The 14,110-nt window shown below is 35.7% G+C and overlaps 2 protein-coding genes and 1 long non-coding RNA gene across 3 annotated transcripts; 2 read left to right on the top strand and 1 right to left on the bottom strand.

Moving 5' to 3' along the window:
- Positions 1-3,682, top strand: LOC103965166 (probable LRR receptor-like serine/threonine-protein kinase At3g47570). Its single transcript, XM_009378178.3, has 2 exons — positions 1-2,717; positions 2,919-3,682. Exons 1-2 carry the CDS (start codon positions 2-4, stop codon positions 3,329-3,331), a joined length of 3,129 nt encoding a protein of 1,042 aa, XP_009376453.2. The 5' UTR covers position 1; the 3' UTR covers positions 3,332-3,682.
- Positions 3,683-5,038: 1,356 nt separating this feature from the next.
- Positions 5,039-6,910, top strand: LOC103965142 (PHD finger-like domain-containing protein 5A). The gene is made up of 2 exons (XM_009378159.3): positions 5,039-5,168; positions 6,243-6,910. Exon 2 carries the CDS (start codon positions 6,247-6,249, stop codon positions 6,577-6,579), a length of 333 nt encoding a protein of 110 aa, XP_009376434.1. The 5' UTR covers positions 5,039-5,168; positions 6,243-6,246; the 3' UTR covers positions 6,580-6,910.
- Positions 6,911-11,978: 5,068 nt separating this feature from the next.
- On the bottom strand, positions 11,979-13,629 carry LOC125472835. The gene is made up of 3 exons (XR_007254758.1): positions 13,377-13,629; positions 12,998-13,057; positions 11,979-12,903 (listed from the first exon to the last, which is right to left on the bottom strand). It is a non-coding gene; the product is annotated as an uncharacterized LOC125472835 (long non-coding RNA).
- Positions 13,630-14,110: the final 481 nt, after the last annotated feature.

The raw sequence follows: 14,110 nt of genomic DNA, 5'->3' as shown, positions 1-14,110 counted from the left end.
GATGGACCATTCACGTACCAACCGTAAGCTGGTTTTGTTCAAATTCCTGCATGCGTTCTTTCTTTTATGCATGAGCACCTGCCTCGAATCTACAGCACTTCGTAGCCTTACTCTGCTTGGAAATGAATGTGATCGCTTGGCTCTGCTAGACTTCAAGAAAAGAATAACTAAAGATCCTTTGGATGTCATGAGCTCGTGGAATCATTCCGTCCATTTCTGCAGCTGGGTTGGGGTTTCTTGCCACCGTTCCACCAAAAGAGTCTTGATGTTGAACCTGGAATCTCAAAAGTTGGTAGGCTCCATTCCACCTTCCGTTGGAAATCTTACTTATCTTACTCGAATCAATTTGGGAGCCAACAACTTTCATGGGGAAATTCCTCCAGAAATGGGTCGTCTACAAAGCCTACAATATCTCAACATTTCTTATAATTCCTTCCGTGGGGTAATTCCAACTAATTTGTCACAATGTACACAACTAAAAGTGCTTGATCTACAAGACAATCGGATTAAGGGGTCCATCCCCAACCAACTCAGTTCATTGTTGAATTTAAAATGTCTGTTGCTTTATGGTAACAGTCTCATTGAAACCATCCCACCATGGATAGGAAACTTTTCTTCTTTGCAGTTCCTTTATCTTGGGAGCAACAATTTGCAAGGAAGCATACCAAATGAGCTGGGGCATATAACAGGCTTGGTGGAATTCATAGTTGAGCTGAATAATTTGTCTGGTATGGTCCCTTCTTCAATCTATAATGTTTCTTCCATACAAATTTTCAGTGTTGCTGTCAACCAGTTGCATGGAGAGCTACCACCAAATCTCGGCACTATGCTTCCTGATCTTGCAGAATTTTACTGCAATGAGAACAAATTCACAGGAAATATTCCTATATCATTGTCAAATGCTTCTAGACTTCAGATTCTTGAATTTTCTGGAAATGGCCTATCTGGGATAGTCCCTGGTGAAAGTGTAGGAAGCTTGCAAAGCTTATTGAAGCTAACCATGGAATTCAATCAATTAGGAAATAGAAAAGTTGGTGACTTGAGTTTTCTCAGTTTCTTGGCTAATTGCACTAGTTTGGAGGTTTTGGCACTTAGCGTTAATAATTTTGGAGGAGCAATCCCGGGATCCATAGCCAACCTTTCGACCCAACTTAAGTATCTCACACTGGGGGGAAATTTTATACATGGAAGCCTCCGTAACGGCATTGGAAACCTTATAAACTTGACCGCTCTAAACTTAGAAAATAACCATTTGGACGGTAGTGTCCCGCATGAAATTGGGAAGCTAGAGAAGTTAGAGCAACTGTATTTGGGTAGTAACGAATTTTCTGGGTCAATCCCGTCTTCCCTTGGTAACATGACTTCATTGTTAAACCTCCACATGGAGTTCAACAGGTTTGAGGGTAATATACCTCCAAGTCTTGGGAACTACCGAAACATTTTAGATCTTAACATTTCAAGTAACAACCTTATGGGCACCATACCTAAAACCCTCATGGACCTTTCAACCCTTTCAGTTTCTTTAGACCTGTCTGACAATTATTTCACTGGTTCGCTGCCTTTTCAAGTGGGTGATTTAGTGCATCTCACAGAGCTAAATGTATTAAGAAACAATTTATCAGGTAAAATCCCGAGCAACCTTGGCAGTTGTACTAGTTTGGAGCGCTTGTATTTGCAAGTTAATAAGTTTGAAGGAACAATTCCTCAATCTCTTAAAGATTTAAAAGGCTTGGAAAGACTTGATATTTCAAGCAACAACTTGTCTGGGCAAATTCCTGAGTTCATAGGCGAGCTTGGTGCTCTCAAGTATCTCAATCTTTCGTATAATGATTTTGAGGGTGAGTTGCCTAAAAAAGGTATTTTTGCAAATACCAGTGGTGTCTTTGTTGTTGGAAATCATAGGCTTTGTGGTGGCATCCCACAATTCTATTTACCTTCATGCCACCCAAAAAAGCACCATTCATCTCGAGGACTATTTTCTCCAAAAGTAGTCATCCCTATAGCCTGTGCACTTGCAATCATAATTGCTCTATCATGCCTCTTTGGTGCTTGTTCAATGTTGAAAAGGTCAAGAGATAGACTCATAACTTCACATTCTTATAAGGATTGGAAATCAGGTGTCTCCTACTCACAACTCTTTGAATCAACTAATGGGTTCTCTGTAGATAATTTGATTGGTTCAGGAAGTTTTGGTTCTGTTTATAAAGGGATAATTCCTAGTGATGGAACAGTAGTTGCTGTTAAGGTATTCAACCTTCAACAACAAGGAGCCTCCAAGAGTTTCATAGATGAATGCAAAGTTTTAGGGAGTATAAGGCATCGTAATCTTCTCAAGATCATAACTACATGCTCAAGCATTGATAATCAGGGCCAGGACTTCAAATGTCTAGTTTTCGAGTTCATGAAAAATGGAAGTCTAGACTCAATGTTGTATCCAAGATATGAGGAGGAATCTGTAAGTAAAAGAATGAGTTTTATGCAAAGATTGAACATTGCCATTGATGTTGCTTCTGCGTTAGATTGTCTCCACCACCATTGGGAAACAGCCATTGTTCATTGTGATCTAAAGCCGAGCAACGTACTTCTTGATAAAGATATGGTAGCCCATGTAGGGGATTTTGGTTTAGCAAGGTTTCTATATGAAACATCAAATGATCCCTCATTCAGTCAAACAATGTCATCTCAGCTAAAGGGTTCTATAGGCTACATTCCTCCAGGTATGAGTTTCTATCATTCTAATTTCCTTTTTATGTTCTTAGTAAATTATTACTAAAAACCAACTAATTAATCTCCAACTAATTAATCTCATATATTACTGCTTCTTCTTTTTTCTTGGTAAATAAGTAACATATAAATCCAAAGAAGATATTGTTCTAATAGTCCATTGCATTTGACATATTGTATGTATGTCCTGGTAGAGTACGGCACAGGAGGCCAGGTTTCCATACTTGGAGATGTTTACAGCTATGGGATACTATTGTTGGAAATGTTCATAGGAAAAAGGCCTACCGATGACATGTTCAAAGACGGTCTAAGCATTTACCAATTCGTAGCCATGGCTTTGCCTGACCATGTCATGGACATTGTTGACCATTCAATTATCCTTGACCTCGAAGCAGATGGTGATGTCAACGATGACATAGTGCGAGAACGAACTCCATCTAGACGTAACAATCGTGGCCCGGTGAAAGCAAAGAAATTAAAGGAATGCTTGGTTTCAATGATGCATATTGGACTCTCTTGCTGTGCAATGTCGCCGAGGGAGCGGATGCTAATGGACGATGTTGTCAGAAAAATGAGCGCAATCAGAGACTTGTACCTCAATGTTTAAGAAGACTTGAGAAGGACAAAGTATGTTGCTCAAAGGAGAAAGGACATGATCACTCATTAATTATATTTTCCACTCTCTACTCACCAAAATTTTCTTTTTATTTTTGCTTTCACTCTCTTGCTATCGCTTTGAATTTTGTCTCGTTGATGTTTGTGTTGTGTTTACTTATATGACTTGAAGCTTTCGGATTTTAATTTGTGTGCTTTTCAGAATTTTAATGATTAGCGGTTTTTGTTGGATAATTTTTTTTATGTTCTTTGTTGAATGGCTAACTTCTGCAAAAAGTAGAAATTGCAAATGGTCTTAGTAGTGTGAGAGAGAAGGTGGATAATAAAAAAATTGCTAGTTCCATTTTTCTTTAATCTTGAGATTTGTTGTTAATGGTGATCTAAAAATGTTATTTTGCCATATTCATAAGTGAAAACATAAATTAAATTTTCACTTGTAAAAGAGAAGCAAAAAGTTGAGTGATGGTGTGAGCTGAACATTAAGGTTTAGTGCAAAGGGGAGTGAAAGGGGCATAAGTTAGGAGCATTGTTCCGTTATAGTTGAAATCCTAGGATCGATTATCCACTCCATAAAATTGCTTCTATAAAACAAAAAAAAACATTAAATTTAATATGAAAATTGCTAACATTTCTTCAATATGTTTTATTAGAAAAGAACGAATTCTCAAAATTTTTAGCATTTTCATTTAACTTCACAGTTTGTAAATTTGCGCGTAATATCTTTATTATATATGTACGTATGTATTTTAACAAGTTTTGTTTTCCTTACACGTATTAATGATTTGTTAAATTGTATGTTTTTTAAAACTCCAACGTACGATACCTATTTTTCAAGCTTAAAACATGTTTTTTTCACACGTTTTTTAATAATACATATAAATTCACGCATTTTACCCACATTATTGATTAAATAAATATTAAAATTTTTACAAACGCCCAAAATTTCCAAGTTTTATTTTAGTAAGGTTATACACGTGCGTATTTTTCACATTCTATACCGCTTAACTTTTGACCTTCTTTCTATTTTTACAACTTTCGTTTTAGTTTTTGAGTCCGACCGAAACGTTTAGTTTTTGAGTCCGACCGAAACGTTTAGTTTTTGAGTCCTATCGAAACGTGCCAATTTACCCTCCTACCATAAAAATAATTTTTTTTTAAGACTAGTGAAAAAAGCCTTTCAAACTTATTTTTATCCAAAATTATCTAATGAACTTTATTTTAATCATAAGGACGGTTACAAATTTTATAAAGAAATGATTGTTGATGACATTAACTTTAACTTATTTACGATACATTTACTGCACCCAAACTAAAGTCATCTGTGACGCTATCACCACCGCTCTCCTGTTTTTGTCATTATTATTTATAATAATTCATTAAGTGTTTTTTATTAAATTACATAAAGCCATTTTGATAAAAATGAAGTTATGAACATGAACGCTTCTTAATTTTCACACAACTTGTTAAATATTTTCGTTTCATTTATAAATTTGGTTGTCAAAATTAAAAAGAGTGAAAACTCAGGCTAGGCGAAAAAAAATTGACATTGTTGTATGAATTTTTAATGGAAACTTAAAATAACATGTGAGGTATGAAAGTGAAATGTTTTAAAGATATTGTATGAGATTGTAATAGACCTCAAATATGAGGGATTATTATGTAATTTACCCAAATTTTAATTGAAACTTAAAAGAAAACAAAACATTAGCCCTATTCGATTCTCTCCGTCAGGGGAGCCTTACTTCCCCAATCGCGCCAGTCCCCGCATTTGTGCTCTCATCTCTCATACAGTAGCAGCCCTTGATCTGAGTTCTCTCCAGCTATCTTCGGTAAGCATTGGTCCTTTAGCTACTCGTTCTTCCTATCTAGCTTTCGCGTATGTAGAAACTGCTGCTTACTTTTGAATTTTTTCCATCTGAAATTCAAATTTCTAGCGGAATGCGCATTCGATTACCTGTTTTAGGGTTCCTTTTCTATGCAATTCATGAATCGTTTCATCTATTTACACAGCCTTTTTAAATCCCAAAATTTGTTTTCTGTGATTGGAATCAGGCAATATCGCTAGCGCCCAGAAGTTGAAAGAGTAATTAGAAATTAAAAAAGGAAAAAAAAGTTGGATTTTTGTGGGTTTTTCTGTTTTTGTACTTTGGGTCAATGAACTACTTTTCATTGAAGATGAAATTGCACATTTTCTTGAATTTACATTCTTTGTTAGTTCGTACTCTTGATGAATTGTTGTTAAAAAAGTAAACCACTTTTATTATTTTTGTGCGTAGTTGTAAATGAGTATGCAAATACTCGTAGCTGATTGATTTGGCGTAAGTTTCATGATTTGTGAATATAAACACTCTGCAATTTGGCATGAAAGTGTTGAAATTATGCAGATTTGCATATTGGGTTAGTCTTGAAATTTTTGAATTTGTAGTAGTGTTATCAGTTGATGCAGGAGCATCTAAGGGGCTCTCGAAAGCTAAGTGAGTCTGATAGCTACATAGCTGGCTAGGGTTCTTGTTAATTTGGGAGTATTTCATGTTTCCTTTATGTTTTGTGTAGCCTATATTTATAGGATTAGGATTTATTAAGTAGTAGGAATAGGATTAATTTGGTAGTTCCTAGTAGAATAAGGATTCTTAGAAACAAGGATTGGGAATTCTAGGTTGCTGTCCACTAGTCTAAATAGGCCAAGAATGTATTCAGATTTTATCAATATATTCTCAGATATCAGAGTTTCCTCTTGGGTTTCTTGCCATAGGACTCAATTATCTTCGTTCCAAGTTTCCAACTTCAATTAGATTGCTCTTTTATCTCTTCTTTCTGTTTTTTATTGTTTGGATTCTGTTTGTACTGCAATTTGGCGCTGTTCTATCTGTTGGACAGCATCTTACTTTACCCTATTGTTGCAGGAACATGGCGAAGCATCATCCTGACCTGATTATGTGCCGGAAGCAACCTGGAATAGCTATTGGAAGGTTGTGTGAGAAGTGTGACGGTAAGTGTGTAATTTGTGACTCTTATGTGCGTCCTTGCACGCTTGTTCGGGTTTGCGATGAGTGCAACTATGGATCTTTCCAGGGAAGGTGTGTTATCTGTGGAGGGGTTGGAATTTCTGATGCTTATTACTGCAAAGAGTGTACTCAGCAGGAGAAAGATAGAGATGGCTGTCCGAAAATTGTGAATCTGGGAAGTGCCAAAACGGATCTGTTCTATGAACGGAAAAAGTATGGTTTCAAGAAAAGATGATCTTAGTAGGTCAAGTTTCGTTTAGCTTCCCGAAATCATTTTGTTGTGTTCATCATTGAGGCTTAGGCTATATTACAATCAGGTGTTTTTCTTAGGAAGCTTGCTTATTACTGCTGGTATGTTTGACTGTTGTATTTTCTCGTTCGATATGTTTCCAACCAACTCTAGTTCTGTGGCTAGTCTAGCAAAGTAATTTATGACTTCGGTAATTCTCCCTCGTAATCTTTGTAGTTTGTCTGTGGCATCCATCTATGGATGTTTGAAGTCCTCATTGTAATTGGAGCTTTGTTAATCCAATTTTATATATGCGATTATATGTTCATTATCTCAACTTGGCATTTCCTTTTATCTTCTACTGAAGTTGCGAAGGGATTCTGCTAAAGATTGCTTGTTGGTTAATGGTTCAGTATGTCAATGCCATGCTCTTTCAAAATCCTTCAAAATCTCAACTGAATTCATTCCGCTTAGTGATTTTGGCCAGATATGGTAGTCAAAAGAAAAAACCTCGGTATACAATGCGATCCGAAACTTATGCTCTGCACGTGAACACCTTTGGTAGATGATCCAACCATACAGATTTCGATACCAACCATCCAGATTTCGATCAAGCTCTATACGGCTATTGATAAACCGTATATTTCAGTATGTATGTATATGTATATTACATTTATGGTAAAATACGAATCATTTTGATGTGTGCAACAATTGAAACACTCGTAAATTTACGAACGAGGATAAATAATTAAGAAATAGTTGTATTGTTGGTCATGATATCAAACATCATTGGATTTCATGTTTTATGTAAAATAAAATAAAATAAAAAATAAAAAAATTTAGAGAGACTTGATGAGGTGATAAGGACAACCAAATTTTATGTCCCATGCTACGTAGCAGTCCCCTGTACAATCATTGGCTGATCAAAATTTCCAATTGGCAACACCAGCATCCCTTAAAAGATCATCACTTCCACAACTGGAACAAGTCATGAACCAATTTTAACAAAAATGTCAATTCAGCAGCAGCTTGTTGCTGAATATATCTCATGGCAGCCAAATTCTGTCATCAGTAAAAGTCGAGGAAAATTTGTCATCTTCCCTTCAACTTCACTGCAATTCGCAATCACTTGGAACTGTGGTTTAGTTTGATACCTAGTAAGTGACTGATCTATTGAATGACCTAACTCAGCCTTTCATCTTAGAGTAGATTATCCCCTCTGCTTAGACGTAAACTATCGTGGTACCAAAAAGGATTTTTCATGCAACATAAATGCTACCTCAAATTCGTATACTGTCATGTGGAAGAGATAAGACACATAAAGATGTGTGATTGTTTCATCATAACATCATATGTGCATCTCGCTGTGGATAAGTTTCTCTACTTTATACAAGACTTGAAGACAGAATATGGAACATCGAAAGTTCCTCTCCCTCTATACGTGCCCTAAATTACAACCACCAGAACACTAGTTCCCTTTTTAGTCGAAATAGTCATGTATAAGCCGATCTACCAAACCGACCTTCACTCATTTTTGTACTCGCCACCCACTTGCCACCAACCTCCTATGCATCATGAGTTTAAGACTGTCTACTCATTATTGTAATACTTTCTAACTTTCTCGCCCTCTTTAATCATTTAAATAAAAAACTGCCCCGTTTAATCAATGCAAAACATTGCCTATTGAGACAGACACTCTCCCCCGAGGGTTTAACCCTCCCCACTCCCCAAACCCAAAACGATGACTTGGCAAAAACTATGACTTGGTTTCGCACAATCCATCCACTTTGCCGCCTTGAGGCGTGTTGCCCCGTCATCAGGGCAGCCCCACCTCAAGAATCTAATTGTGTTGATAGATACACGAGACGGAGATGGCATAAAAGTATCCTTGAATCTCAAGGAAGAAGACCTGGCCATATCTGAAAGCAACAAGGAGCTACTTGAGTATGCATCTTTAAATCCAACTGTAATTCCATAGAGCTTCTTTTAACTACGTATGCAAGGCATGCGTTTAGCCAAGTTAGCTAAAGCAGTGTGCTTTGCCCTATCCATCCAAGTTTAAATCTCCCTTTCCGTAATTTTTGATGAATTTAGTATAATTATTTTATCGGACACTCGTTACTAGTATTGCTGAACCTTTTGTGATGTTTCATTGTTTTGTTTCTTGCTTATGTTTTTATTAGGTGTGTACTAAATTGGATGTTGGTTTGGTTATTTCCAAGCTTTCCACATGACTTTCGATACCCAATGGAGAATATGAAGAACCCTACTTTAATTTTGTAAATTTTTTGTTCTAAATGAAGGTAACATGGGGATTTGTTCTGAATGATGTTCTGTTCTCTGGATGTCTGATATCAGTTTTTGATCTGCTCACAGAGTCATTTGATTTACATCTTTTGCTAGGGTGATAATGTGCCTCCACCATTCACTTCGTTGGAATCTATTGGCTTCCCATCTGAGATTCGGAGTTACTGAATTATTCTTCTGTGTTTGTCTCTTTCTGTGTAATACTGGCAACCATTAGTGTAAGTTACCTGAGTGTTTTGTGCAAAGTTATGTGATTGCTAGAGGTCAATAACACTTCCTAATCAAGTATTATATATCTCATAGGTATTAGGATGGGAAAGGCACCCAAGAGCATTAAGGTAGTGGCCTAGTAGGGTGCGAGTGAATGCGACCTATCCTGCTTTCTGTTGAGAATTGTCCCACATCGATGAGGAACAAGGTTTGTTATGTGCTTATATGATCTTGGGCTACTTTCCATATTGCCAATTGGTTTTATGGTAAAATCTTAATTTCATCATGGTATCAGAGCGGGTTGTCTTCGTGTGAAGCCAAACGGCCACACGAACTCTATGTCACTCAGTTGTTGTCCACATGTAGGCTTGAAAATTCACCACATGTGCGGGACGTGTTGAGAATTGTCCCACATCGGTGAGGAACAAGGTTTGCTATGTGCTTATATGATCTTGGGCTACTTCCCATATTGCCAATTGATTTTATGGTAAAATCTTAATTTCATCACTTTCTTCCACTTAACCGATAAAAAACATGAACATGAATTCAGAATTAGAAAATAGGCATGTAAACCACACCCTATATTTATAAATAGGGTGCGGCAAGGCTAGGTAAAACCACTGGAAAGCCAAAAACAGCCGCTGGCAAGGGAGAGAAAAGCTAGAAACAGCCGCTGGCAAGTGAGAAAAGCTAGAAACAGCCGATGAACACACAAGTATAAATATAGGCCTTAATATTGATCTCAACAAAACACCTTTAATTTCCTTGGCAACGTACTTTGCGTTTCAATTGCCTCCGTGCGTTTGTTTGTCGTTCAGTAGTGTACATTTTAGCTGATTTTAGTCATTAAGATGGATTTAACCTCAGTGAAGCTGATCAAAACCAAAAGCGAAGAAAAATCGGAAGAAGCAACTTCAACAACACCCACAGATAAAGAAGGTAAATTAATGCAACCAGAGAATGTTCGATGCCCGCCAGCCCCAAAAAAGTCCCGACCAGAGAATGTTCTGACTATGGTTTCTTCCACTTCGCTATGTTTTTCCACTTTCCACTGCCGCAAGTGTTGCATACCAAACCACACTTAACCGAGACAAACATGAACATGAATTCATAATTAATAATAAGTGTCTAATTTTAGGCTAGTAAAAATATATGCCACTAGTAGACTACTAAAAAGGTACATTAGACTCACTAACGTAGAGTTTGACTAATTACAAGCTTTGAGAATTAATCTGATGCGGTCAATCATATCCATTAAAAAAATAGTTGAAATGTCCGAAATAACTTTAAAATGTCCAAAATAATCTCGAAAGGGATCGAGTGGGAAGTTAAAATATCCAAAATAATCTTGAAAGGGATCGAGTGGGAACGTAATACAACAAATTGCTTAAAATTTTAGTTTATATAACAAATTAAAAAAGATGTATAAATTTTTATCACATTTGAAAAAAGAAGGCCTTATTTATTTGAGATACTTTACATAGTTACATTTCAGATATCGCCAAGTGCTTCTCTTTGGCAGCAACAACCTTATCCCTTTTCTTATTTTCAAATTCAACAATTTAGTGGGCTGTGAATGTGACCCGTCGTCATGCTTTCTTCTACAATGTACAGGGAAGGCTTCCAGTCAACAAGTCAATTCATAAACCAATCTCATAATTCCAGTGTTAAATTATCTTAAATGCCACGAGTTTAATGGACAGTTAGTGGGTTTTAACTCTATCCCATTTTTCTACATATTACATACATATTTATTTCTGATCATACAATGTACAACGAACGCACATGATTTGAGGATCTCTAAAATCCTCACACAAAAAATCCGAAAATGATGCTCATTCTCGATATTGCTAGTTTGGTGTCTAGAATTTATTGAATTATATACTTATTATAAAATTTAAGGTACATTGAAAAGAAATGTTTTATATTTTATAAGGACAAGAAGCACTGAAGCAGTATTGGAGAAAAAGTGGGTGCAGCTGGTGTATTTGTACCGAACAAGGTCATTTTTATCTCCATTAATTATCACTCTAGACCCAATAAGCTGTGGATGATGTTGGTCTGACTCTTTCATTTTATTTTTTTTAATAATATAAGACAGGCGATAAAGGAAAAAATGTTTGCCACTTAGTTATACTGTTTAGTGATATTTCTTTTACGAAAGGTCTTAAGTTCGAATCTCAAAGGTGACAAGTTTGCAACAAATTATTCTCCCCTCCTTAGTGTGTAAATATATTGTTGTATAATTGTTTCTTTTTTTTTAGAGAAACGATAGTTTTAGTAGATTAAATTGTTCGATATTAGAGGGAGAGGAGATCAAATCCACATCAATATGTATAAGTATTATTACTTTCTGCCAGTGAAATTAAGAGAAAATGTAAGTGCATTTGACCCCAACAATGACATTTTTCTCTCCACTAATTGCCATTGATTACCGCTCATACTTTTTCTTACTCTCCTTACTCTGCCCTCACATTTAAACCCCATGTCTCTCTCTCTCTCTCTCTCTACGCAAGGACACACACAGGTCCATTTCTAGCATTAGCCTTCAAAGCCTTTTCTTCTCCTTCCAAATTTCTCAATCTTTTTATTTTGTATGTAACGAACTGTAATTAATCGTGGCAAGGAGGCAACAGTTGTGTCACCATCCCCTTATTCTGCACGGTGACTACGAAGTAGTCACCCAAGAACGCTACTGCAGCGGCCAAAGGTTACGAAAACAAAAAGGTAACTACTGCTTGTTTTGTTTGTTTGATGCTTTTGTTTTGCATGTATGATTTGGAAGAACTTCTGAAGACAGGTTGAGTGCTCTTTCATGACATTGTTTGAACGATTTTCATGATGCCATTCAACACGTAATCTGCCTCTCTGCTTCTCAAACAGTAAGCTTCAACTTTATATGAATCTTTTTTGTAAGTAATAAAATAAAATATGATTCTTTCTGAGAAAAGGAAGTCCCCAAATCAAATGGATATTACCAAATATGAATACTTGGTACAAAGGAAGTCCCCAGATGAAATAGACTTCAGTTTATTACCCTAATCTCAAAATTCCTCCACCCTTCTTCGTGAGTATAAAGACATCCTATTTTTTACCACATAAACAACAAATCACAGGCGTAATATATTGTTTTTCAAATTCGAATTTGGCCAATCATTTACAAAATCAGAAATTTAATCTAAGAATTGTACAAAACATATAAAAAATCTACAAAGTTCAGATAAAGTCACAAAAAAAACACCAAGAAATTTAACGAAAATTTCTCCAAAACCCAGAAAGTTACAGGAAAAATATACAAAATGATGAAAAATTTAACAAAAACCAAATTATATTTAATGACAAATTTGAAGTAGATCCAAATTTTACATGAGTATAAGATCCATTTTGTTACACAACGATATTTTATTTTACACAATAAGGTAAGGTACACATCCATAAACATTATATAGCTTAAATACTAAGGTATAATCCCTTATTCATTTTACTTGTGCATTATCTCTGTTGTTTTTCATTTTGGTGTTTCACTATTTTTCATAACTGTTTATAATAAATTCAATATATCTATGTAGTAGACTGATAATTATCATTCCAAAAGTAATTAAGTATAGAACTTTTCTTGACCTAATTTAACTAAAAGCCAAAACAACATTAGTAAGGAATTCAATAATTAAAAGGCGAGAAGGGTTTAGAGCTGAACAAACTTAGCAAAATGTTAGAAGAAGAACTACATTGTTACCCCTTATAAGCCTTAATTGGCTCCGCCCCTGACTCCACACGTATATGATAATGATATTTAAGAGTATGAGCACCAGCCTATAAGAAACCATAGTTAGAAAATTAACCAAGTTGCTAGCTTTGTGCGAAACCCAGAGACAAAATCTACAAAATAGAGGAAAAGATGACTTACACTTGCCCTTTGTTTATCATCATTTTCTCATCCAAAACCAAATTTTAGAAAACAAACACTCTGTAAAACTCAAATTCAAATTCAAACTCAGCACAACGCACACACCAAATTTAGGGGAGGAAAAACCCTCATTTCCCCAGAATCCCACCATATTTTTTTTCAGATCGACTTTAAAAATTCAAAAACCCTCCACATGCAATCACTAAAACCGATTAAATTGGTTCAAAAGAACCGGTTCTCACAACCACTTCAAAAATCAGCAAAAATAAAACCGGAAATTGAGAGCTGTTTCTCAAAACATTAACTCCCAAAATTTCAAATTATTCCGAGCCGATAAACCTTTTCAGAACACTAAGAATCACAGATCGGAGGTACTTACTCGTCATAGGATTTAAGCAAACCCGAATTGAACCATCAAGGAGAGGGCAGCGGCGAGGAAATTTCGAAAGAGAGAGGGGGGGGCTTTTAGAGAGGAACCAAAAACACCAATCGAGGGCTTTTTTTTTGTTGGTTGGTCGTCGTCGCCAGCTGAGTCGTGGAGAAGAGTGAGAAGGGAGAACGAAGAAACAGAAAATATAAAATAAATCTCTAATCAATGTATGATTCAACACTGCATTCTTCAACCAAATTATGAACAAAAGAGCCATGCCAATGAACAGAAAAATAAACTTAAAATTGTTGGAAAATTTAATAATAATATTATTATATATTAAATTTATTAATTGAATGGAAATTAGAAGTAGAGCTTTTTGGTAGAAAGATGTCTCTATTTAAATGAAGAGTTACAACTTTTGACTCTTTGTAGATAGTCACATATTTTCTAAAAGGGTATCTCAAATTCTATAAATAGAGAAGCCTCCTATAAACATTAAATAACTTTTAATCATACATATATTCATACATATAGTGCATTAAATATTAGAGAGTCTCGTTGAATCCATACGAGAGAGATTTCAATACAATTATGGTTCATGGAGCTTTGTGATTTGGAGTGCTACTATTACAAGAATGTGATCGTTGTATCTTGGAAGACAAATGCCAAAAAAGCACAAATTGTTTGATTTCCTTAAACATACTTGGCTTCAACAACTTTCTTCTTCACTTATTTTACCT

This window comes from the organism of the source record quoted next, unplaced genomic scaffold (assembly GCF_019419815.1).
Source record: "Pyrus x bretschneideri cultivar Hongxiangsu unplaced genomic scaffold, Pyrus_bretschneideri_v1 Contig11, whole genome shotgun sequence".
NCBI classification, from domain to species: Eukaryota; Viridiplantae; Streptophyta; class Magnoliopsida; order Rosales; family Rosaceae; genus Pyrus; species Pyrus x bretschneideri.
This window is presented reverse-complemented; position numbering and strand designations above follow the sequence as displayed.

Coding starts and splice junctions, on each gene's coding strand:
- LOC103965166 (XM_009378178.3), top strand. CDS start 2: ATGGACCATTCACGTACCAACCGTAAGCTGGTTTTGTTCAAATTCCTG. Junction 2,718..2,918: donor TATAGGCTACATTCCTCCAG/GTATGAGTTTCT, acceptor ATGTCCTGGTAG/AGTACGGCACAGGAGGCCAG.
- LOC103965142 (XM_009378159.3), top strand. CDS start 6,247: ATGGCGAAGCATCATCCTGACCTGATTATGTGCCGGAAGCAACCTGGA.